This window comes from Scyliorhinus torazame, chromosome 11 (genome assembly GCF_047496885.1).
Source record: "Scyliorhinus torazame isolate Kashiwa2021f chromosome 11, sScyTor2.1, whole genome shotgun sequence".
Lineage (NCBI taxonomy): Eukaryota > Metazoa > Chordata > Chondrichthyes > Carcharhiniformes > Scyliorhinidae > Scyliorhinus > Scyliorhinus torazame.
In genome coordinates, this window is record NC_092717.1 from 225,650,397 (window position 1) to 225,677,284 (window position 26,888).

The 26,888-nt window shown below is 48.3% G+C and overlaps 1 protein-coding gene across 5 annotated transcripts in view; it reads right to left on the reverse strand.

Moving 5' to 3' along the window:
* Nucleotides 1-26,888, reverse strand: part of LOC140385819 (piezo-type mechanosensitive ion channel component 2-like) — a 1,561,269-nt gene that overhangs the window by 322,041 nt on the left and 1,212,340 nt on the right. For all 5 annotated transcript variants that reach the window (XM_072468377.1, XM_072468380.1, XM_072468378.1 and 2 more), the window contains exons 22-25: nucleotides 17,853-18,053; nucleotides 7,010-7,214; nucleotides 4,562-4,663; nucleotides 397-562 (exon numbers count right to left, since the gene is read on the reverse strand). In XM_072468377.1, coding sequence (XP_072324478.1) covers nucleotides 397-562; nucleotides 4,562-4,663; nucleotides 7,010-7,214; nucleotides 17,853-18,053 — 674 coding nt within the window. The remainder of the gene's footprint in view (nucleotides 1-396; nucleotides 563-4,561; nucleotides 4,664-7,009; nucleotides 7,215-17,852; nucleotides 18,054-26,888) is intronic.

A 26,888-nucleotide genomic window follows, 5' to 3' on the forward strand; every position in this document is an offset into this window, starting at 1 on the left:
ACGGCACTTCCAGCCATACACTTGCCCAACCTGGATCACCTCCCGGTGCTGCAGAAGATGCAGCAGCTCCGAAACCAGCAAAAGCAGGGCTATGATGCTCATGCCACCGATTTGCCTGTGTTATGTATGCATCACACCTCCTGCACGTGGCTAAGAGGTAGTCTGGTTCAGTCAGACAGAGTAACCACACTTAGGTTAGCAGAGAGTCAAACTCATAGATAACAGTGCTAACTGTGCTCCTGGTTCAATAAATCAGATTAAACTAACTTCTAGGTCTGGAGTATCTTTTGGTTAAAGCTGCATCCAGTTGCAGCCTGTGTTATCCCAGAGTACATAACACAACAATATCTATCTCCAACTAAATATGAAACATTGCAATCAGAGTTAATGCTTTACCTGCAATGGATGAAGTCTGGTACTGGGTTATGTTGACTGAATGTGGCTGCATCCAAATCTCTGCAAATCTCCACATTATCCCCAGCAACTATCCTCACAGCTGCTCTATTTTCATCTTCAAACACCTGCCACTGCAGTGATGCACACAGCAACATCAAGAAGTCATCTGAAATACAGCAAAGACATCTGACATCTGTTTCCATCTGACACTTTTTTGACATTTTAAACTATTCATGTCACATAAAGAATGGGTTTCTGCATGTTTTTTTGTAATAATTAAAGTATGTAGTATCATACCGCATTAAGAGAACAACCTAATATAGCAATCAATTTTCCTTCCCCTTTTCGGAAAAGCATACTACCTGCGCACCTCCATGGAATGTCTTTATTTAACACATTCCTCTTTCTAACCACACTCACCAAGGATTCTCCGGTGTCTGTTTATCGGCGGTGGCGGGAGTCGCGCCGCGCCAGTCGGGGGCCGTTGGCAGTGCCCCCCCCCCGGCTATTCTCTGGCCGGCGATAGGCTGAGTGGCCGCCCGTTTTCGGCGGGCCCCGCCGGCATAAATTACACCTGGTCCTTACCGGCGGGACCTGGCTCTGCGGGCGGCCTGCGGAGTCCTCGGGGGCCCACCCTTCCGCGGGTGGGCCTGTGCCGTGGGGGCACTCTTTCACTCCGCGCCGGCCGGTGTAACAGGCTGCCATGGCCGGCGCGGAGAAGAACCCCCCCTGCGCATGCGCTGGATGACGCCTGCACACGCTGGCGCTCCCGCGCATGCGCCAACTCACGCCGGCCAGCGTAGTCCCTTCGGCACCGGCTGGCATGGCGCCAATCCCGCTGCTGCCGGCCTAGCCCCTGAAGGTGCGGGTGATTCCGCACCTTCTGGGAGGCCCGACGCCGGAGTGGTTCATGCCACTCCTCAGTGCCGGTACGGCCCGCCCCGCCAGTTAGGGGAGAATCACGCCCGTGATCTTATTGAAATATATAAAATTCTTAAATGAGCTTGATGGAGTAGATGATGAGAGGTTACTTACCCTGGGTGGAGAAACCAATTTCATGATAAGGTATTGGCTATTGAAGACTGAGATAAGGGGCGAAATTCTCCCCCAACGGCGGGATGCCCGCCGACTGGCGCCAAAGCCGGCGCAAATCAGACGGGCATCGCGCCGGCAAAAAGGTGCGGAAGTCTCCGCATCTTTGGCGGCCTAGCCCCAACATTGAGGGGCTAGGCCGACGCCGGAGGGATTTCCGCCCCGCCAGCTGGCGGAAATGGCGTTTGTTGCCCCGCCAGCTGGCGCGGAAATGCGGCGCATGCGCGGGAGCGTCAGCGGCCGCTGTCAGTTTCCCCGCGCATGCGCGGGAGCGTCAGCGGCCGCCGAAAGTTTCCCGCGCATGCGCAGTGGGGAGAGTCTCTTCCGCCTCCGCCATGGTGGAGGCCGTAGCGGAGGCGGAAGGGAAAGAGTGCCCCCACGGCACAGGCCCGCCCGCGGATCGGTGGGCCCCGATCGCGGGCCAGGCCACCGTGGGGGCACCCCCCGGGGTCAGATCGCCCCGCGCCCCCCCCCAGGACCCCGGAGCCCGCCCACGCTGCCTGGTCCCGCCGGTAAATACCAGGTTTGATTTACGTCGGCGGGACAGGCAGTTTCTGGGCGGGACTTCGGCCCATCCGGGCCGGAGAATCCAGCGGGGGGTCCCGCCAACCGGCGCGGCTGGATTCCCGCCCCCGCCCAATCTCCGGGAGCGGAGACTTCGGCGGGGGCGGGGGCGGGATTCACGGCGGCCAACGGCCATTCTCCGACCCGGCGGGGGGTCGGAGAATGACGCCCAAGGACACATTAAATTACTCAGAGTTGTGAATCTTTGGAATTCCGTGTCTAAGCGGATTGTAGATGCTCAGTCATTGAGTACATTCAAGTCAAACACTAACAAATATTTGGGTGCAAAGGAAATCAAGGAAGATGGAGATACAGCAGAAAAGTACAGTCAATGTAGAAATTCAGTCATGACTTTGTTAAATAGTGGAGCAGAATCAGTGAACTGTTTGGCCCATACCAATCCTATTTGTCGCTACTCATAGCAATGAGTTATGAACTGCTTGGGATATTTAATCTTTCCTTTTTGTTTGTTTAAAGCATTTTGCTGCTGAGTTGTATTTGCTCGGTAGGGTCTGAATTGAAGACAACTTCATTTATGACTTTTAATAACCATCAGTAAAGTTTATCTGCTCTTCCTGACAGAACCATGGGATTGAAAAAGAACCATAGAATTCCTGCAGTGCAGAAGGAGGCTATTCAGCCCATCAAGTCTGCACCGACCCTCTGAAGGGCACCCTACTTAGGTCCACTCCCCTGCCTTATTCCTGTAACCCCACAACCCCACCTAACCTGCACACCTTTGGACACTAAAGTGCAATTCAGCATGGCCAATCCACCTAACCTGCACATCTTTGGGAGGAAACTAGAACACCTGGAGGAAACCTACACAGACATAGGGAGAAAGTGTAAACTACATACAGACAGTCACCCAAGGCTGTAATTGAATCTGGGTCCCTGGTGCTGTGAGGCAGCAATGCTAACTACTGTGCCAACATGCTGCCCTTTTAATTATGGGCAGTTACATCCTCTAATAAAGGTTACTGTGCATCACTATCTGCTACAAGTGTTATCAAATAAAATCTATTTGTGTGTCTCAGCTATGAAATTACATTTGGACATTGCAAAATAATTGTTAGTGTTTCTAGAATATCTACATTTCACAAACAAGTTGTGCATGGAAAGAATGAGGTGTCAAGGTAATGGTGAAAAGAGGCAGAAACACAAATTTTCCATTGAATTGATTACTCAACCATGGATATTTTTATTGGGCTCATGTCAAAATACTGTGTTATTTGTGATTATAAACAAATTTGTGCTATCCTTTCAAAGGCAATTTTGCAGCATGAAGCAAGGCTGCATTAAATTTAGCAGAGCAGAATGATTGTTAGCTGTCACACCTATTTTTGCACTTCGGTATGGATGCCAAATAGAAAAGATAAAGGCTGGGATGTTCCTGTCCCATTGCGGTGGGACCCGCTGTGGGAAATTTGAAGGCTCAGTGAAATGGCCATTGACTTTCGGTGGGACCAGACTATCCTGGTGGCGGGTGGGGGCAGAACATTCTGCCCAAAGTTTTAAATCATTGGGAACAGAAATTTTTTTAAAGGGCTAATATTAGAAATATAAGAAAGATGTTGTTGGAAATCCCCAGCTATTAATAATTCATAAAGTTTGCAGTTCTCGGCTCTGTTATCTGCATCCTATTGAATTATTTCAGTTACTGAAAAAATAAAAATTTCACTTTTCAACAACTAGCACAGAAATATTTAAACATAAAATGTGTCTTACAAAGCAAATGCAGATAATAGTGGTGGCACAGCGGTGAGCATTGCTGTCTCATAGTGCCAGGCACTCAGGTTCAATTTTGACCTTGGTGATTCTCTGAGTGGAGTTTGCACTTTCCCCCCAATCCAAAGATGTGCAATTTAGGTGGTTTTGTCATGCTAAATTGCCCCTTAGCATGGGGTTGCAGGAATAGGGCGGGGATTGGGACGAGGTAGGGTAGTCTTTTGAAGAGTCGCTGCAGACTCAATGGGCTGAATGGTCGCATTCTGCACTGTAGGAATTCTATTATTCTATGATGAATAGAAGTAAAATAAACTTCTACTAAGTCATCGTTGGTTTGTCAATTTGGAATTAATTGAAATTTGGGACAGTTGGGAAGGCCTTGATATAGTCTTTATGATTTGACTAGATTTATGCTATTTTATGATACAATACCGTCATAACATATCATCAATATTTTCAGCATTGTTTAAAGAATATTAAAGCTTTGATCATTTGGTTTGCTACTTTGCTACAAAATAACCAAATGTGTTAAACATAACTTCAACCTAGCATTTGCACAATAAGCATTGAAAAATATTTGTTTGAAGAGTTGAATTTGGATTTTAACATCATGCATGAAAGTAGATTATGCATGAGTGCAAAAAAGGCAGAAGCTATGAAACAAAAACAATAGATATATTAGAATATACTAGCAAGACAGAGTATAGAGTAGCACCAACCAAATTTATTTCTGAATTCACTCCCTAATATAAATGATATTCAAAATGTTCCCTGTACTCACATATAAGAAACATTGGATTTGGATTTGTGATGAAGTCTGGAAAGTACAACCACTTAATAAAGTTTGAGTTGATTTTGGCATTGACATATCTCCATGGATATTCTGCAATACAATAAAAGTACTGTGAAACTTATCGATTGTTATTTATTTGGACAATGAAACAGGTCTGTCTACATTTTATTTTGATAAAAAATCACTGGCTACTATAAGAAATGATTGAGAAAACTGACATAAACAACATCATTGCTACTCCAGCTGTGAATGCAGGGAGATATATTGCCCAACATGTTGTACACAGTTCCCCTCATCAGTTTGTTATTTTAAAGCAAAACTCAACAGGAGCTCTGTTTTATATTTAAAGAGAAAGCTGTCTCCCTCCAAACTGACTGCGAAGGCTTCATAGAGCTGTAACTTTGTAGCTAATAGTGTTGGAAGGGAGGGGACTTTAACAGTCATTGAACCAGGTTTGGACCAGTTGAGCCCGAGGTCAGGGAGGATGTCGGCAGTGGCGAAGGAGTTAATGGAACACATGGCGGGGGAGCTGGATCCGTGGAGGTATGGGAAGCCGAGGGCGAAGGAGTTCTCGTACTTCTCCCATGTGCACCAGGTTGTACTCTCGGATTGATTTTTTTCAATGTTGGTGGGGATCATCGACTCAGGGTGCTCGGCAATCGTGGTTTCCGACCACACGTCGCACTGGGTGGACTTGCAAGTGGACCGGGGGGGGGGGGGGGGGGGAACGACAAATAAGGAAAAGATGGAACGAGCAGGGATAACAAGGATGATAGACGAGATTCTGCAGGTGGACAGTAGGTATTTGGTGGCCCTGGAGGCAGGATTGTTGAAGGAGAGGCATAAGCTCCAGATGGAGTTTGGGTTGGTGTCCACAGGGAAGGCAGTAGGGCAGTTGCAGAGTGCCAGAGGGGCGGTGTACAAGTACGGGGAGAAGACGAGTAGGATGCTGGCCCACCAACTCTGGAAGCAGGAGGTGGTGAGCGAGTTTTGAGGACTTGGAGGAGGAAAATGAGCCTCCCAGTGGGAACAGGTTCCAATACCTACAGGTACGGGACTTGGTGAGGAAGCAGGTGCCGTCCTTTCCCGATCTGCTGCCCCCGAGATTATAGGATTATGTGGAATCGAAGGAAGGAGTGGGGGAGGGCAAGGTGTCCGAGATCTACAAGGAGCTAATGGACTGGGAGGGAGCCTCGATCGGGGAAGTCAAGCAGAAATGGGAAGAGGATCTGGGGCGGGAAGTGGAGGCTGGGTTGTGGGAGGAGGTTCTGAGGAAGGTGAATGCATCTTTGTCGTGCGCAAGGTTCAGCCTTATCCAGTTTAAGGTAGTTCATAGGGCACATATGACGGTGGCCAGGTTTTTTGAGGGGGTTGAGGACAGTGGTGAGCGGTGCGCAGGGAGGCCCACGAACCATGTTCACATGTTCTGGGCATATCCGAAACTGAAAGGGTTCTGGCAGGAGTTCACAGACGTAATGTCCGAGGTGCTGAAGGTGAAGGTGGCCCCGAGTCCAGAAGTGGCGATACTTGGTGTGTCGGAAGACCCGGGAGTCCAGGAGGCAAGAGATGTTCTGGCCTTTGCCATCTTGGTAGCCCGGAGACGGATTTTGCTGGAGTGGAGGGACTCAGAGTTACCGAAACTGGAGAAAATCAAGTTCGCCTTCAGAGGGTCAGTTGATGGGTTTGCCCGGAGATGGAAGCCATTCATCGATTTCTTCAAGGAAAATTGCAGCCGGGTTGGGGCGTGTTTATTATGAGGTTCCTGTTTGTTCTTACTCTTGTGTTGGTTTGTGTTTAATGTTCATATAAATGCCTTCATGAAAATATTCTTAAATATAGTAAGTGTTGGAAGAGAAACAATCACAGCAGCTGTTGGAGCAACTGGTAATTGAGCAGATGCCTTGTTGTAAATTCATCTGCGCCACTGTTAATAATAAAACATTTGTAAAATTATTTTTTTTATTTAGAGTGCCCAATTCATTTCTTTTTCCCAATTAAGGGGCAATTTAGCGTGGCCAATCCACCTAGCCTGCACATCTTTGGGTTGTGGGGGCGAAACCCACGCAAACATGGGGAGAATGTGCAAACTCCACACGGACAGTGACCCAGAGCTGGGATCGAACCTGGGACCTCGGCGCCGTGAGGCAACAGGGCGAACCCACTGCGCCACCATGCTGCCCTCAATAATAAAAATAGGAATGTAGGTGAAGAATGTGTTCTCATTTTCATCAAAATCAATAATATTCATCTCTTATTCAACAAACATTGTCCCTGATCACTGAATTTTAATTTCTATTTTGTGCCAATGTGACACAGGTTACATTGTATTTAAACTAAATCAAAGAAAGATTATGCCACTATTCTCAAATTTGTCAACTGAAAAATTCAAATTTACTGATATTAATTATAATAATTTTTAAAATGTAGCACATATACCTTTACAGGCAGCAGGAGGGATGCCAATACAAAGTAGGTACTGAAAGGTCAAAATGCATGCAAGGAAACAGCAGTACTTAGGCCAGAGTTCTGCAATGGCTTTTCTGCGACGTCGGTAGAGTAATGCAAACAACCAAAAGGCATGAAGCATGGCATACAGATCCATCCGTTGACCAATCACATTGACAGTCATCAAAAAACATATCTGTGGGAAATATGAACAAACATAAATGGTATCAGTCGAGAAAGAGCACTTTTAAACTAAAGTAGAAACAGAATCAGGAAGAAAAATTCTGAATGCAAGTTTCTTTAAAATAAAACCATTTATTGAAACATCTGGGGCGGGCGAGCCGGCCGAAGGGGGGGACTATCTCGAGGGCCGGGTCCGTGGGCAGCGTCCGCCATGAAGCATGGTGTGGCCGCTGTAGGCCACCGCCGTGTGCATACGCAGCCGCGGACGCAGCACCTCTCTGGGGCATATCGGCAGCTTGTACGCAGCCGTCCTACTAGCCCCCTGCAAAACGGGGAATCGGTGGCTGTTTTGCGCTAGTTTTTCTGATTCCCACGCCGGCTTGGGGACATAGCCCCAGAATCGAGGAATCCAGCAGAGGATCTATGCACATTTGGAAATGAATGGTCTTATTCGCGATAGACAGAGTGGCTTTGTATGAGGGAGGTCATCTCTCACCAATATAATTGAATTTTTTGAGGAGGTGACAAAAATGATTGACGAGGGAAGGGCTGTGGATGGACTTTAGTAAAGCATTTGATAAGGACTTAATGGCAGGCTGGTGCAAAAGATTAAACCACATGGGGTCAGGCATGAACTAGCTGGATGGATTCAGAACTGGCTTGGCCATAGAAGACAGAGGGTAGCATTGAAGGGTCATTTTCAGAATGGAGTTCTGTAGCTAGTGGTGTTCCACAAGAATCGGTACTGGGGCCTCTGCTGTTCATAATATATATAAATTACTTGGAAGAAAACCTAGAGGGTCTGAATAGTATGTTTGCGGATGATACTAAGATTGCAGGAGTTGAGGATAGTGACGAAGATTGTCAGAGAATACAAAGGACATAGATAGGCTGCAAAATTGGGCGGAGAAATGGCAGATGGAATTTAACCCAGACCGCTTCTTATTGTTCTTAAAATAAATGGCAGAACCATCAGGAGCGTAGAGACACAGAGAGATCTGGGCGTGCAAGTCCACAGATCCTTAAATGTGGCAGCACAGGTGGAAATGGTGGTAAAGAAAGCATATGGCATGTTTGCCTTCATAGGATGAGGTATAGAGTATAAAAGCTCGAAAATTATGTTACAGTTATATAGAACGTTGGTTAGGCCACCTTTGGAATACTGTATCCAATTCTGGTCACTACACTGCCAGAAGGACGTGGAGGATTTGGAGAGAGTACAGAAAAGGTTTACCTGGATGTTGCCTGGTATGGAGGGTATTAGCAATGAGGAGAGACTGAATAAACTGGGATTGTTCTCCCTAGAGAAATGAAGGCTGAGTGGCGACATGATAGAAGTTTATTAAATTATTAGGGGTATAGATAGAATGACCAGTTGGAGGCTTTTTCCCAGGGCGGAATTGAAAATTACAAGGGGGCACAATTTCAAGGTGAGGGGGGGATAGGTTCAGTGGAGTTGTGCGGGGTATGTCTTTTACATAGAGGGTGGTAGTGGCCTGGAATGGACTGCCAAGTGAGGTGGTTGAGGCAGATACGTTAGCGGCCTTTAAGACTTATCTGGATAGGCACATGAACAGATGGGGCATAGAAGGATACAGGCGATAGGTCTAGATAGGACATATGATCGGTGCAGGCTTGGAGGGCCGAAGGGCCTGTTCCTGTGTTGTATTGTTCTTTGTTCTACCCCTTGGTGACATTTAAAATGAAGTCTGCTGCTCCTATCTCTTCCCATAGCCCTTTCTTTTCCTCTGCTACAAATGTTCCCCATTCAATTCTTGTCGTAAAGTATTCCATGCTCTTACAGCTCTTTGTGTAAAATAACTTTTCCTAACCTGCTTACATAAGGCTCAGCAAATAGATGATGAGAAAATAAAATGAAAAAAATGGAGAAAAACATCTTTCATATACAATATTATGGAGGGGGGATTTTCTGCTTTGTCTCTGATTAAAATTAAATCTTCCAGAGATAGTAAAATATCTCACTGAGGGATGGCCAAAAGGATCCTGTTCCAAATATTATAACATCAGAGCAGAGCTAAGTGCAGCCAATGGTTTTTTGCAAAGGCAAAACAGGACTGTCATACCACAATCTTTACGATGATTCTAAAGAAGATTCATGAGGGGCACTTAGGAATAGTAAAATACAAACGAAGAGCCAGAGAAACGGTATACTGGCCAGGCATAAATCAAGACATTCCAATCATGATAGAAAACTGTGCAACTTGTCAGAAATTCCAGGACAAGCAACGAAAAGAACCAATGCAAATGGGCGAAATAATTATGAGTCCATGGCAGAAAGTAGGAATGGATCTGTTTTATCTGGTAGGAAAAGAATACCTGTTAGTGATTGACTATTTCTCTTACTTTCCATAAGTGGTACAACTAGCAAACTCATCCGCTAGATGTGTCATCAAACATACCAAAGACATTTTTGCTTGCCATGGAATACATCAAATTGTCATGAGCAACAATGGCCCCTGTTTTAGCAGTCATGAATGGACAGAGTTCCCACTGATTTTTGTCGTATTACTTCCAGCCTCTTTATCCACAATCCAATGGGAAGGTTGAAAAAGGTGTTCACATTGTGAAGCAGCTACTCAAAAAAACTATGGCCAGCCGGGAGGATCCATATCTCACGTTACTTAGCTGTAGAGAAGCATCATTGATAAATGGATTATCACCATCACAATTGCTGATGAATCGACAGCTCAGAACAACCATACCACACATTCCACAGAAACCAATGAATCAAAAGCTTGTGAAGAAGCTCCTTTGCAAAAAATGAGGCAGAAGAGGTATTATGACAAATCGACAAGATGTCTGCAACTGATGGCAAAGAATGACATAGTCAAGTTAGAAGACAGTGAAGGAAATGGATGGTTGAAGTGTGCAAAGGAAATACAATCATCAGGTCCTCAGTCATACGTCATCGTAACTGATGACGGGCAAGAAGAAAGAGGAGGGCCTTGCTGAATGTTCAGCAACCCTTTGTTTTGGAACCACAGGATGAGGTTGAAAGAAATCTCAGGACAGCCGAACAAACGCTACCTCAGCATACAGAAACAGAACAAGCTGAAAATGTCCAAAATACAGAAATACATCAAGAACCATCTTCAACAACAATTGAAAATCAAGCAAACTTACAAGTTCAACCAATGCTTAGAAGATCGACAAGACACAGAAGAAAGCCAGACAGGTTGAATTTGTAGACTGTAAACATGTAAATAATCAGCACATTGTGCATATATATATTGAATACCAAATTTAAAAACTGCATGTAAATATTCTGCATTTCCAAAGGAAAGGGGATGTGATGATATGCATAGGCAATCATATAAATAGTAATATGTACGACCTCCAATCAGCTTGTGGCAGTAGAACAACCACGTGACACCGTTACCTCAAGGAGACTGGAGATGGTCGTCATAGTGGATAGTCACATTTGTCGTATCTCTTAGATAATTTATGATAGTTAGTAGATTTTGATATTATTCTTATGTTTATCTAAGCCACGTTATTGTTTAACAATAAATATCTGACTAGTCACGAACTAGACTTTCTCTAGTGAACTTATTCTACCGGCCAAGCACCAGAACATAGCACAAATCTCTCAATGTTAATGGATTCCTCAAAAAGTTCCAGGCTCTAGGTTCACATCTGTGGCAAAAAAAATCAGCCCTGCCTTGGGCCATGCTCTGTGTCTTAAGTTTCATTGAAATCCACCTATTAGTTTTTGAGATATGTTGTTTACAAACACGCTAACAAATAGCGGTGAAAACATTGTAGCGCACAAAGACTCCATGAGACGAATAGAGTGAAGTCGATGAGGCTTTATTAAGCGTGTCTGTTCCCCAGCAGCTCGATAGTAAACTGGCCTGCGGGGGAAGACTCCGGCTTCTTATACTCCGCCTTCAGGGCGGAGCTTGAGGTCAACGGCCAACCAGGACCCGGGATCTGTCAGCCAATGACATTAGGGCTTCCAGTCCCACATGACCCCCAATACATACTACCACATTCACCCCTTGTAAAAAATGAACCCGGCGGGGTGATGCTTCGTATGGTGGTAAGGGTTTACAGGGCTGGTCCTGGGAGGATAAAACATTCACATGGCAATACAGTATTGGACAATTTCGTCCTGTTGCAACTATTTACAGAGGGTATAGGAAGAAAAGCAAAATGTTCTTGTGAACAGTCCATATTTGTGTTACATCGACGCCACGAGTCGGTCGGGCGGTCTGGTCGTCCGTGTCGATCGCCTCGGCCCGGCGGTGGTGGTGGTGCTTGTACCAGTGTTGTCGCCTCCAGGAGCCGTACGGTTTCAGCTGTCGGTGCAAAAGGGAGGGGGACCGATCATCCTGGGAAGGGGGCGGTCGCGGGGTGCGGCGGTGGCAGGAAGGGGGGGGGTTGGGTTGATGGTGTCGGGGGGGTGTGCGTGTTGCCGGCGGGCGCCAGATCCCGCAGGGAGACCGTGTCCTGTCGGCCGTCGGGGTACTCCACGTAGGCGTACTGGGGGTTTGCGTGGAGGAGGTGACCCTTTCGACCAACGGGTCCGCCTTATGTGCCCGCACATGCTTTCGGAGCAGGATGGGTCCTGGGGCCGCCAGCCAGGTCGGCAGCGATGTTCCAGAGGAGGACCTCCTAGGGAAGACAAGGAGACGCTCGTGAGGCGTTTGATTAGTGCTCGTACATAATAACGACCGGATGGAATGGAGAGCGTCCGGGAGGACCTCCTGCCACCGTGAAACTGGGAGATCCCTGGACCGTAGGGCCAGTAGGACGGCCTTCCAGACCGTGCCGTTCTCCCTTTCTACTTGCCCGTTCCCCCGGGGGTTGTAGCTGGTCGTCCTGCTTGAGGCTATGCCCTTGCTGAGCAGGAACTAGCGCAGCTCGTCACTCATGAAAGAGGACTCCCTGTCGCTGTGGACGTATGCGGGGTAACCGAACAGTGTGAAGATGCTGTTCAGGGCTTTAATGACTGTGGCCGCGGTCATGTCAGAGCAGGGAATGGCAAAAGGGAAGCGGGAGTATTCGTCCACTACATTAAGAAAATATGCGTTGCGGTCGGTGGAGGGGAGGGGCCCTTTGAAATCGAGACTGAGGCGTTCAAAGGGGCGGGAAGCCTTAATCAGGTGCGCTCCATCTGGCCTGAAAAAATGCTGCTTGCATTCCGCGCAGATGTGGCAGTCCCTTGTGACTGTACGGACCTCCTCTAAAGAGTATGGGAGATTGCGGGACTTGATGAAGTGGTAAAACCGAGTGACCCCCGGGTGGCAGAGGTCCTCGTGGAGGGTTTGGAGGCGGTTAATTTGTGCGTTGGCACATGTGCCGCGGGATAGGGCATCGGACGGCTCGTTCAGCTTTCCGGGACGGTACAAGATCTCATAGTTGAAGGTGGAGAGCTCGATCCTCCACCTTAAGATCTTGTCATTTTTAATTTTGCCCCGCTGTGCATTATCGAACATGAAAGCTACCGACCGTTGGTCAGTGAGGAGAGTGAATCTCCTGCCGGCCAGGTAATGCCTCCAATGTCGCACAGCTTCCACTATGGCTTGGGCTTCCTTTTCCACTGAGGAGTGGCGGATTTCTGAGGCGTGGAGGGTTCGGGAGAAAAAGGCCACGGGTCTGCCCGCTTGGTTAAGGGTGGCCGCTAGAGCTACGTCGGAGGCGTCGCTCTCGACCTGGGAGGGGAGGGACTCGTCGATGGCGCGCATCGTGGCCTTTGCGATATCCGCTTTGATGCGGCTGAAGGCCTGGCAAGCCTCTGTCGACAGAGGGAAGGTCGTTGTCTGTATTAGGGGGCGGGCCTTGTCTGCGTACTGGGGGACCCACTGGGCGTAGTACGAAAAGAGCCCCAAGCAGCGTTTCAGGGCTTTTGGGCAGTGCGGGAGGGGAAATTCCATGAGTGCGCGCATACGTTCAGGGTCGGGGCCTATTATCCCATTGCGTACTATGTAGCCCAGAATGGCTAGCCGGTCGGTGCTAAAAACGCACTTGTCCTCGTTGTACGTGAGGTTCAAGGCTTTGGCGGTCTGGAGGAATTTCTGGAGGTTGGCGTCGTGGTCCTGCTGATCGTGGCCGCAGATGGTTACATTGTCGAGATACGGGAACGTGGCCCGCAACCCATGTTGATCAACCATTCGGTCCATCTCCCGTTGGAAGACCGAGACCCCGTTTGTGACGCCAAAAGGGACCCGTAGGAAATGGTATAATCGCCCGTCTGCCTCGAAGGCTGTGTACTTGCGGTCACTTGGGCGGATGGGGAGCTGATGGTAGGCGGACTTGAGGTCCACGGTGGAGAAGACTTTATATTGGGCAATCCGATTGACCATGTCGGATATGCGGGGGAGAGGGTACGCGTCTAGTTGTGTGTACCTGTTGATGGTCTGGCTGTAGTCAACGACCATCCTTTGTTTCTCCCCTGTCTTCACTACTACCACCTGCGCTCTCCAGGGACTATTGCTGGCCTGGATTATGCCCACCTTTAGTAGCCGCTGGACTTCGGACTGAATGAAGGTCCGGTCCTGGGCGCTGTACCGTCTGCTCCTAGTGGCGACGGGTTTGCAATCCGGGGTGAGGTTCGCAAACAAGGACGGGGGTTGCACTTTGAGGGTTGTGAGGCCGCAGATAGTGAGTGGGGGTATGGGGCCGCCGAATTTGAACGTAAGGCTCTGTAGATTACATTGGAAATCTAATCCCAGCAAGGTGGGGGCACAGAGTTGGGGAAGGACGTTAAGTTTGTAGTTTTTGAACTCCCTCCCCTGCACCGTAAGGGTAACTATGCAGAATCCCTGGATCTGTACGGAGTGGGATCCTGCAGCTAGGCAAATCTTTTGTGCGCTGGGATAGGTGGTCAAGGAACAGCGTCTTACCGTGTCGGGGTGTATAAAGCTTTCCGTGCTCCCGGAGTCGACTAGGCATGGCGTCTCGTGGCCGTTTATTAGGACCGTTGTCGTCGTCGTCTGGAGTGTCCGGGGCCGAGTCTGATCGAGCGTAATCGAAGCGAGCCGTGGTTGTAGTAGTGGAGTGGGGTCCGTTGTTGCCGTCCAAGATGGCGTCGGGGATGAACAAAATGGCCACCCCCATACATCGCACGTGGCTGGGGGGTCACAAGATGGCGGCGGGGGTGGACAAAATGGCCGCCCCCATGCATCGTACAGGTCTGGGGCGGTCCAAGATGGCGGCGCCCCTCCTCCCCTCGTGGTGGTCGGGACCCAAAATGGCGGCGTCTGCGGGTCGCACATCGGCGCCCCTCCTCCCCTCGTGGTGGTCGGGACCCAAAATGGCGGCGTCTGCGGGTCGCACATGGTGTGCTGGGGGGGCTGGGGAGCACTAGGACCGCGAGCGCTAGGACCGGGAGGAGCTCCCTCACCGCGAGCGCTAGGACCGCGGGCGCTAGGACCGCGCGGAGCTCCCTCACCGGGGACAGCGGTGGTCGGGGCACAAGTCGGCGGCGCCGGCGGGTCAGGCGTGGGGCCGCGAGCGCAAGGACCGCGCGGAGCTCCCTCACCGGGGACAGCGGTGGTCAGGGTCCAGGTAGGTGGCGCCGGCGGGTCAGGCGTGGGGCACGGGACGGGGGTTAGGGTGGCGTTAGGGACGCGAAAAACTCCCTCCTCTCCGTGGAGAGTGTTGGCCGGGACCCAAAGCGGTAGCGCCGGCGGCGGGTCATACATGGGCTGCGGGGGGGGGGGGTTTGGGGAGTGTAGGCGGTGTGCAGGGCTCCCAGGTGGTCGGGACCCAGAGCGGCTGCGCCTGCGGGTCATACATGGCGTGCTGGGGGGGTTGGGGTGCATAGACTGCTTGCAGGGCTCCCTGTGCTCCCGGGATGGCGGCGACCTTGCGGGACCGGCACACAACCGCATAATGGCCCTTTTTTCCACAGCTTTTGCAGATGGCTGCGCGGGCCGGACAGCGCTGTCGGGGGTGTTTCGCCTGGCCGCAGAAATAACAGCGGGCGCCCCCGGTGTGACTCGGTGTTTGGACCGCGCAAGCCTGTGGGGTGTCCGGGGGGGGGGGGCAGGGGGTTTGCCGCGACGGGTACGTACGGGGCCCAATGGCCTGCCGCGCGGTCGGGGCCGTAGGCGCGGGTATTACGCGCGGCCACGTCTAGGGAGGCTGCTAGGGCCCGTGCCTCTGAGAGTCCTAGCGACTCTTTTTCTAGACGTCTTTGGCGGATTTGGGAGGATTGCATACCTGCCACAAAAGCATCGCGCATTAACATGTCCGTGTGTTCGTTTGCGTTCACCGACGGGCAGCTGCAGGCTCGTCCCAAAATCAGCAGCGCGGCGTAGAATTCGTCCATCGATTCTCCGGGAGCTTGCCGTCTCGTCGCGAGCTGGTAGCGAGCGTAGATTTGGTTAACTGGGCGAACGTAGAGACTTCTGAGTGCTGCGAACGCCGTCTGGAAATCGTCGGTGTCTTCAATGAGGGTGAAAATCTCCGTGCTCACCCTCGAGTGCAGGACCTGCAGTTTTTGTTCGTCTGAGACTCGGCCGGTGGTCGTTCTGATGTAGGCCTCGCAGCAAGTCTGCCAGTGTTTGAAGGCTGCTGCCGCGTTCACTGCGTGGGGGCTGATCCTCAGGCATTCTGGAATGATCCTGAGCTCCATAGTCCTTTTTAGGCACGCTTAATAAATTGTAGCGCACAAAGACTCCATGAGACGAATAGAGTGAAGTCGATGAGGCTTTATTAAGCGTGTCTGTTCCCCAGCAGCTCGATAGTAAACTGGCCTGCGGGGGAAGACTCCGGCTTCTTATACTCCGCCTTCAGGGCGGAGCTTGAGGTCAACGGCCAACCGGGACCCGGGATCTGTCAGCCAATGACATTAGGGCTTCCAGTCCCACATGACCCCCAATACATACTACCACAAATATTACCTCCACTCATCTTCATTGTTGGAGGCAACAATAACTTTCAATAGAGAATTCGATAAATACTTGAAAGGAAAGATTTCCAAATGCCTGGAGAAAAGGAAAGCTTGGATAGCTCTTTCCGAGAACCGACACATGCTTGATGGGCTAAGTGCCACTTGGAGATCTTCCCAGAGGTGGCCAATTAAGCGGTCAGCAGCCTGGTTCCTGATTAGTGAGCCTGCAGCTTTGAAAGCACAGCGGACTCTGTAACAGGGTTAGCCCTGTCACTGCAGGATGGGCGGCATAGTAGCACAGTGGTTAGCACTTTTGCTTCACACGCCAGGGACCCGGGGTCGATTCCCAATTTGGGTCACTGTCTGTGCGGAGTCTGCACATTTTCCCCATGTCTGTATGGGTTTCCTCCGGGTGCTCCGGTTTCCTCCCACAAGTCCCGAAAGACGTGTTTGTCAGATGAATTGGACATTCTGAATTTTCCCTCAGTGTACCTGAACACGCGTCGGAGTGTATGACAACTAGGGGAGTTTCACAGTAATTTTACTGCAGTGTTAATGTAAGCCTACTTGTGACACTAATAAATATTATTATTATATAGACTGTGAGAGCACCTTTATCTTGAAGTGCCTTCTGAAGAGCTATTCACTTTAAGAAAATAAATGGTGGTTGGCAGCAGCCAGGCAACCCTGCTAAGGGTAAAATGCTCCACAGGCTGCCAGGCAGCCACAGATTTGGCCATTTGATGGTTTTCCTACAATGTGGGAACAGGAGTTAGAATAGTCCAGCCACTGGCAACATGCCTTTAGGCATCTGCAGGACATGACCCTCAGTGAGAATTTATACACTGCTCGAAGAATGTTGCCTGTGTTCCCAGTCCACCCAAATTTATTCAAATTGGCTGCCCACTGTTCAGGGTGTGGTAATATACATCACTGTAAGTACACAAAGGGTTAATGTACATACACTACACCTAGCTAGACACTAGAGGGAACACCAGAGACATGACACATAGACAGTCAACCAATAGGTCAGTAAGATAGGACACGACCAATGGGCAGTCACAATACACATAGAGGTGACACTACCACAGGAGGGCATTACACCAACCCATATAAAATGACACATCACATATGCTCAGTCTCTTTCCAGTGGAGACACTCAGTGAGTACAGACACAGGGCTGATTAAACATCACACCCACCACATGGATTGTAGCAGACTGGTTCGTCAATCTGAGTAGCTATAGCAGGATTAACAGTAGCGTAAAATTCAAGTAGGAGAATTGTTAACAGTAATAAATGTGTTAAAGCTATCTCCAAGTCTGAGCCTTCCTTTGTCAGAGTGCACATCAAGGAAGCAGCTTATGCTACGTCAAGAGCATAACAAAACAGAGGGTAGCCGTTGTGGGTGATAACCTGCCTCCAGCAAGAGTGCCAAAAGGTGGGAACATATCATATCGCTAACCAGGTTTCGTGATTTCCCTCTCCATCCCAATTTCAAGCCTGCTTATTCTGTGCTGTAACATTTAACTATTTTATAAGAAGCAGAGCAGGGATTCAAGGGAAATTAGGAATGGGCAATGAATGCTAGTCAAACCAAGGATGTCCACATCCCATGAAAGAATTAGAATAAAAATTAAACCAGTAATTCCCAACAATTTGATGCACTTCTGTCTACTGTATAAATTGTTTCCAATCGTTGACATTTTCTAATGTATTACTCTGTTTCTTTGGATGTTGATGATTACTGAGGTAGAAAAGTAAGATTTTATTTAAAATCGTGGCATACCTCCAGCCCAAACTTGTAGAAGAAGTAATTTATGAAATACTTGGCACAGTTCACCAATCCATTATCCAAATGTTGCCTTGTGATGTCATGAAAGATCGTTTTCGTTATTGGAGGTGCAAGGTTATTGTGGAGCCTAAAGTACTCCTGATGACGATAGATTGTCACTTCAAATGCTAAAACAGCAAGAATTAACAAGTTGTTCTGGAAAGGAGAAAAAAAAACATAAATTTGTTATGCTTGAAGTTTCTGAAGATATATTCTGGACGAATTCTTATAATATTTAAAATCTGTAAACATCCCAGAAAATCAGAAGATACAGTTGGTGTCTGTGTTCACATAATACATTATTTTGAAGTGCAGTTACTGTTATTATGTATATAGCAACTACATTGCAATCAGCACGCCTCCAGAAAGAACAATTGAGATAAATAATCAGTTCATCTGTTTTGGTTGAGCAAAGAACGGCCTGACCAGAATAGTACCATTGAATCTTTGACATGTAGCTGAACAGTCAGGCAGAATCAGATAAGTTAAAATAATAGTATCTCTGATAATAATAGCACAACTTATTAGAAGACTTCATGTCCTGGAGTGGAATTTGAAGTCTCTGAATGAGGAAGCCAGATAGTCACTGACAGAATTCTGACAGTTAGGAATAGTAAATGAGAGGGGTGTATGGGAAATACAAGACAAGGAAATGGATTTAAGAAAATGAAATGTAACGTAAGGATAGATTGGAACCTTCTGAATCTTAGCTAAGTTAAAAAATATTATCACACATATCACTCTTTCCTTTGGTGAGATCAATGGATATTTGATACTTTCATTTTAAATTCCAAAATAGACTTTATCATTTTTAAGGCATCAATTTAATTCCAACACAGCTTTTATTTAATGCAGAGAAATGTTCCAAAGTGCACCAAAGAAGAGTAATCTGACAAAAAATGACACTGAGCAGAAACAGGAGAAAATAGAACATCAAGGGTGATTTGAGTGGTGGACCCACTATTTAAGAAAGGTTGTAGAGATGTTGTGGGAAAATTCTGTGTTTCACATCATTTTGTTGTGGGAAAATTCTGCTTTTTAAAATGTATACCGGATAATTAACTACGTTGCAAAATAGAAAGAAGGTTTTTAGACAAAAGGTACTCATTGGCTTAGATGCCTGCATAAGAGGCAATTTGTAGGAATAGATAGTGTATACACAGTGCTTTCGATTTTGTAATTTAAGAACTACAAATGGCTGTTAGCTGAACTGGCCACATTCCTGAACAGTCATTAGCTGTCTTCAGTCTTCAGAACAGTGACCACGACACCACACAACCCTGTCATGGCAATCTCTGCAAGACGTGCCAGATCATCGACATGGATACCACTATTATACGTGAGAACACCACCCACCAGGTACGCGGTACATACTCGTGCGACTCGGCCAGCGTTGTCTACCTCATACGCTGCAGGAAAGGATGTCCCGAAGTGTGGTACATTGGCGAGACCATGCAGACGCTGCGACAACGAATGAACGGACATCGCGCAACAATCACCAGGCAGGAATGTTCCCTTCCAGTCGGGGAACACTTCAGCAGTCAAGGGCATTCAGCCTCTGATCTCCGGGTAAGCGTTCTCCAAGGCGGCCTTCAGGACCCGCGACAACGCAGAATCGCCGAGCAGAAACTTATAGCCAAGTTCTGCACACATGAGTGCGGCCTCAACCGGGACCTGGGATTCATGTCGCATTACATTCATCCCCCACCATCTGGCCTGCGAAATCCTACCAACTGTCCTGGCTTGATACAATTCACACCTCTTAAACCTGGGGTTACCCCATCTCCGGATCTGTAAAGATTTAATCACCTGCTAATGCTCGCATTCCTAACATTGTTTGGCATCTTTGAATTTGTCTATATATGTGTTTCTGGAACAGACCTCTGCATTCACCTGAGGAAGGAGCAGCGCTCCGAAAGCTAGTGACATCGAAACAAACCTGTTGGACTTTAACCTGGTGTTGTAAGACTTCGTACTGTGCTCACCCCAGTCCAACGCCGGCATCTCCACATCATAATCATTAGCTGGGTTAAGTAACAAACTGTGTAAACAACTTCATTGAATGAGAACCAGACGTGGGTATTTCTAGGGAGTATTTTAGGACACAGGACAACGAGCACAATGTATCCTCAATAGCTCAAGGTCTCCAGATGCAAGCAAGAGACATAACCTTATGTTAGTTTTGAGTGACTTCTGCATGAAGTTAAGGGCAGGTCTGACACCAACCCACTTTAACCATATATGGCCTAAACTGGGATATTAAGAAAATTGATTGACTGCATGTAATGAATTGTGAAGCGAATAGAGTTGATTGATTGTATGTGAATGAGAATGCAACTAATCCCACCCCTTGAATCTGTATATTAACTAAGTGCAACCCTAGCTCAAACGAGAAAGTGCACTGACAAAGGCTGCGGAGCCCAGGGCCTTTCTACCAGAGCTCTGATAGAATAAACTGCTTCTTTACTCATGCAAAGGCCTGTGTGTGAATATTTTCAAGTCTACAGAGACAAGCCAAGGAACAACAGATCAGTGAGTCTCACGTCAGTAGTTGGGAGACTACTGGAGAAGATTCTGAATGAGAGAATCTATCTCCACTTGGTGAGGCGAGGTTTGATCAGGGATAATCAGCATGGCTTTGTGAGAGGGAGGTCATGCCTAACAAATTTGGTTGAATTTTCTGAGCATGCAACCAAGTGTATAGATGAGGAAAGTGCAGTTAATGCAGTTTACATGGATTTCAGCAAAGCCTTTGACCAGGTCACATATGGGAGATTTATTAAGAAGGCAAATGCACATGGAATACAGGGTGATTTGATAAGGTGGATTCATAATTAGCTTACCATATGAGACAGAGAGTGATGACAGACGGCTGTTTTAGTGTCTGGAAGAGAGCGACCAGAGGGTAACACAGGGATCTGTGCTGGGCCACCTATTGTTTGTCCTTTATATAAATGGCATAGGTGATGATGTGGGGGGTAGGATCAGTAAGTTTGCGGATGACACAAAGATTGGCCGGGTGGTTAACAGTGAGGTTGAGTGTCTTGGGTTACAGAAAGATAAAGACAGGATGGTCAAATGGGTGGATAAGTAGCAGATGGAATTTAACCCTGAGTGTGAGGTGATACACCTTGGAAGGGGTAACTTAACAAGGAAGTATACGATGAAAGGTCTGACACTGGGAAGTTCCGAAGAAAAAAGGGACCGTGGAATGTTTGTCCATAGATCTTGGAAGGCAGAAGGGCAGATAAATAGGGTGGTGAAAAAGGCATATGGGACACTCCCTTTCATCAGTCGGGCTTAGATTACAAAAGCAGGGAGGTCATGATGGAACTGTATAGAACTTTGGTGAGGCCACAGCTGGAGTACCATGTGCAATTTTGGTCGCCATATTATAGGAAGGATGTAATTGCACTGGAGGGGGTGCAGAAAAATTCACCAGAATGTTGCCTGGGATGGAACATTTAAGTTACAAAGAGAGGTTGGATGGGGTTGGGTTGTTTTCTCTGGAGCAGAGAAGACTGAGGGGTGACCTGATTCAGGTGTACAAGATTATGAGGGGCATGGACAGGATGAGGAGTGAACAGCTGTTCCCCTTAGTTGGAGGGTCAGTTACGATGAGACACAAGTTCAAAGTGAGGGGTGGGAGGTTTATGGGGGATTTGAGAAAAAACGTTTTTACCCAGAGGGTAGTGACGGTCTGGAATGCACTGCCTGGGAGAGCGGTAGAAGCGGGATGCCTCACATCCTTTAAAAAGTACCTGGATGAGTATTTGGAACGCAATAACATTCAAGGCTATGGGTGAAGCGCTGGCAAGCGGGATTAGGTGGACAGGTCAGGGTCTTTCATGCATCGGTGCAGACTCGATGTGTCGAAGGGTCTCTTCTGCACTATAGTATTCTGTGATTCTGAGTAGATTGGTACAATTATAAGACAGGAGCAGCAACATTTTGGATGTGGTAACGTTATTGTGGGTGGAGAGTGGGAAGTTGATCTGGAAAGCATTGGAATAATTGAGTCTGTTATGAATGGGTAATGTGCCTTTAAGATCATGCATATAATGTCCCTTTAAGACCGGGTTTGGAACAACGGGGGACTCCGCCTCCGGCTCCACCTCCCAGGGGGCTGATATAAGGGACGTCCTGTGGGCGGCGCTCAGTGAGCATTCATCTCTCCGGCTGGCAAAGTTCTCTGTTTATTAAAGCCTTTGTTTTACGAGTACACTCTCTCCTGTCATAATTGAGGGTATATCAATTTAATAAACAGCGAACTTCGCCAGCCGGAGAGATGAGAGCAGTATAGAGGTGGTCTTCCAGGCGGATAGGGAGCTGGTGGTAGGCAGATTTCAGGTTGACCGTGGAGAATATCCGTTATTGCGCGATCCGGTTGACCATCTCTGTTATGCGGGGGAGGGGGTACGCATCGAGCTGCGTGAAGCTGTTTATGGTCTGGCTGTAATCCACGACCATCCATTTATTTTCCCCGGACCGGACTAGCACCACTTGTGCCCTCCAGGGGCTGTTGCTAGCCTCGATGACCTCTGTCACCCGGCTCGCCATTCCTTAAGGCCCGCAATCTACCCTACCCCACCGAGGAGGTCAGGGCCATGACCATGGCTTGCCAAATCTGCGCGGAGTGCAAACCGCAATTCTATCGACCAGGCAAGGCTCGCCTGGTAAAGGCCTCTGGGCCCTTTGAGTGACTAAACATGGACTTCAAAGGGCCCCTCCCGTCCACCAACCGCAATACCTATTTTTTAACCATCATCGACGAGTTCTCCCGCTTCCCATTCACTGTCCCCTGCCCCGACATGACCTCAGCCACCGTCATAAAGGCACTGCACAGCATCTTCACCCTGTTCGGTTTCCCCGCTTATATCTACAGCCACCGGGGTACATTGTTCATAAGCGATGAGCTGCGTCAGTACCTGCTCAGCAAGGGCATCGCCTCGAGCAGAATGACCACTACAAACCGCGGGGAAACGGGCAGGTGGAGAGGGAGAACGCAACAGTTTGGAAGGCTGTCCTTTTGGCCCTACAGTCCAGAAGTCTCCCAACCACCCGCAGGCAGGAGGTCCTACCCGACCCGCTCCACTCCATCAGGTCACTCCTCTGCACGGCCACGAACGATACCCCCCCCACAATTGCTTGTTTGTCTTCCCCAGGAAGTCACCTCCAGTGTCTCACTTGGCTGACATCTCCGGGACCTGTCCTTCTCCGGAGGCACATGAGAAGCCATAAGACGGACCCTCTGGTTGAGAGGGTCCAGCTGCTACATGCAAACCCCCAGTACGCCTACGTCGCGCACTCGGACGGATGGCAAGATACGGTTTCCCTCGCACCTCCTCCTCCTTCCTCCACACCGGCGATGTCACCGCCACCCCCAGCTACCCTCCCTACTCCCCAACTCCCTACCCCGCACCGCACAAAAGCTCCGACCACCGTGCTCCCGGATGTACCCTCATCGAAGACGTCTGTGTCTGCCGCACCACCGCCCGAGCTGAGAAGGTCGTCAAGGACGATCAGGCCTCCAAAGAGAATGGATATGTAATACCACTTCACCCCCGATGGACTCTGTGTTTTTCTGAAACAGGGGGTGAATGTGATGAATGGGTAATGTGCCTTTAAGAGCATGCATGTAATGTCCCTTTAAGACCGGGTTTGGAACCCCGGGGACTCCGCCTCCTGCTCCACCTCCCAGGGGGCGGATATAAGGCGACGTCCTGTGGGCGGTGCTCATTGAGCACTCATCTCTCCGGCTGGCAAAGTTCTCTGTTTATTAAAGCCTTTGTTTTACGAGTACACTCTCTCGTGTCATAATTGAGGGTAAATCAGAGTCTGAAGGTGACGAAGGCATGAATGAGAATGCTTCTTCTTAAGCATTCCCTTGGAGTCGAGGATGAGTTGTCTCCACGCTAAAAATGAGTTCTCAGGTGACTGAAGAGTCCAATGCATGACCCAAAGTGTCTGTCACAGTTGGGGACAGATGGTGGTTGAAAGAGCTGGTGGGAGAGGTACCTGGGTTGCCATGCTATCCTTTCACTGTCTACACTTGGCTGCAGCTTGCTCTTGACGGTGAAACCTGAGGTGTTCAGCTCCTTCCCTGATGCAGTTCCTCCACTTAGGGTGGCCTTGGGCCAGGGATTCCCTGATATTTGTGGGGATGTGGCATTTTTTCAAGGCGGGTTTGAGGGTGTCCTTGAAGAATTTCAACATCCTCGGGGTTATCATTGATCAGAAACTAAACTGGACTAGCCATATTAATATTGTGGTTACCAGGACAGGTCAAAGGCTAGGAATCTGACAGTGAGTAACTCAACTCCTGACCCCCCCATTGCCTGTCCACCATCTGCAAGACGCAAGTAGAAGTGTAATGGAACACTCTCCTCTTGCCTGGATAAATGCAGCTCCAACAACACTCAAGAAGCTCAACACCATCCAGGACAAAGCTTCCCATTGGATTGCTCCTCCTTCCACAAACATTCAAACCCTCCACTACTGATGAACAGTGGCAGCCATGTGTACCATCTACAAGGTGCACCGCAAGAACTCACCAAGGCTCCTTCGACAGCATCTTCCAAACCCACAACCTCTACCACCTAGAAGGACAAGAGCAGCAGATACTTGGGAACTCCAGCACCTGGAGGATCCCCTCTAAGTCACTCACCATCCTGACTTGGAAATACATCGCTGTTCCTTCATTGCCACTGGGGCAAAATCCTGGAACTCCATCCCTCACAGCACAGTGGGTGTACCTACACCTCAGGGACTGCAGCGGTTGAAGAAGGCAACTCACCACCACCTTCTGAAAGGCAACTATGGATGGGCAATAAATGCTGGCCTAACAAGCGACGCCCACATCCCGTAAATGAATTAAAAAAAACATTCCTCTGCCTTCCTGGAGCTTACTTGCCATAGCTCTGAGCAGAGCTGTTTGTTTCAAGGATCTTGTTTCAGGTATGCAGACAATGTGGCTCATCTAATGGAGCTGATTGAGTGTGGTCAATGCTGCGGATGTTGGCCTGAGCGAGGACACTGATGTTGGTGCACCTATCCTGCCAATGGATTTGCACGTTCTTGTGAAGGCAGCGCTGGTCGTACTTCTGCAGGATTTTGAGTTGCCTTTTGTACATAGTCCACGTCCTTGAAACAAATAGAGGGTGGGTATCACTGCTGCTCTGTAGACTATAAGTTTGTGTTGGGTTCGTAGTCTTTCTTTTGGAAAGGACACTGAGTCATAAGTTGAGTTGAGGTTCCAAAATCAATAGCAGGGAATAAATGTAGAATTGGTGGGAATGGTACAGAGTTTGTGCTCGGGTCCAAAGAAAATGGCTTTGCTCTTCCCAATGTTTAATTGGATGAAATTTTGCCCCATCCACAACTGGAAGTTGAACAGGCAATCTGACAACATAGACACAGTAAAGAGCTAATCGAGATGGTTGTGAGGTAGATTTGAGTGTCAACAGTGTACATGTGGAACATGAAGTTGTGACCAGGATTTTATTCTGGAGATACGTTTTGTGCAGAGGTATGGGGTGGCAGAGGTAAAGGGTGCTCTTGTGATGTGTGGATATATAGAAGAATGGGTTTCCAGAATGCTGTATAGAATTTAGCTGCAGGGCTGCCTTAAACCAGATATTAAAAAACTGAATGGAGAGAATTTCAACTGGAGAGAGCCAATAGTGAGGCAGAAACTCATTTGCAAATGAAATGGGTTTTGTCATGGCTCTTTGACTCAACCATGTCATCAGCAACCTGTTTTCACATTCTCTTCCAATTAGAGGGGGCAGGCAGATGGTGCGGCAAATACGTCAAAGTGCGCAGAGACAGAGAAGACACATCCAGAGTGAGACACATCAAAGAGTGAGTTCGGGAGCTGGGAATTTGAAGCTAGGTGGGAATTCAAGGCTGGGTGGGAGGAGGTGTTTTTTATCCCTTGATTTGATACACTCAAATTTCCAGAGTGTGGCCTTGCCCTGCTACAGGTGACTACAAGGAAGAGAGCTGATTGGTGAGTAGCAGGAAGCCCTTCATATCGGGAGCGGTAGAAATCCAGAGCGCAGTCTGGGAAGGTAAGTGGTAACTTGTGCCTGTGTCTCTTTCTGTGTTTTCAAATTGTGGGGGGAAAAGACTGAGAAGTGATGTCACAGTAAAGCTGTGACCTGATTGGCTGGTAGGGAATCTGTCTTTAATTTGAAAAGGGAACATTGAAAAACTAATTAAAGCTAATTAATTAACTAGGTAGAAGAGTAACTAAACCTGAGGGCAGAGATTAGTATTTAGCATTTAATTTTACAGTAGAAATCTAGCGCCAGGGACCAAATAGTTAATTGTAACTTAATCTAATAACAATTTAAGCTTTCATTTTAAATTAATTAACTGGTGCTTAAATGTTACTCAGTGGGGTGCAGTGCATCTCACTGTGTTATGTGGGAGATCCGTGACGCTTCCAGCGTTCCGGTCGACTACATCTGCAGGAAGTGGTTTTCTGTGTCCGCCGTAATGTGGCTGTTATAACCTGCCTGCTTACCATTGGCTGGGGACTAATGACAATCCCACAATCCTGTGGGAGTATGAGCTTCCCCAATGAGGGGGGGGCGGAGAAACCATTAGTAAACTCCATGTATAAATAAAGCTGGCCAGTTTGGAAGCAGCAGGAAGGCAAAGAGTTCCACAGATTCACCACACACTGGCTGCAGAAATTCCTCATCATCTCTGTTTTAAAGGATCGTCCCTTTAGTCTGAGATTGTGCCCTCTGGTTCCAGTGTTTCCGACAAGTGGAAACATCCTCTCCATGTCCACTCTATCCAGGCCTCGCAGTATCTTGTAAGTTTCAATAAGAACCCCTCTCATCCTTCTAAACACCAACGAGTACAGACCCGCAACGAGTACAGAGTCCTCAACCGTTCCTCATACGACAAGTTCTTCATTCCAGGGATCATTCTTGTGAACCTCCACTGGATGCTTTCCAAGGCCAGCACATCCTTCCT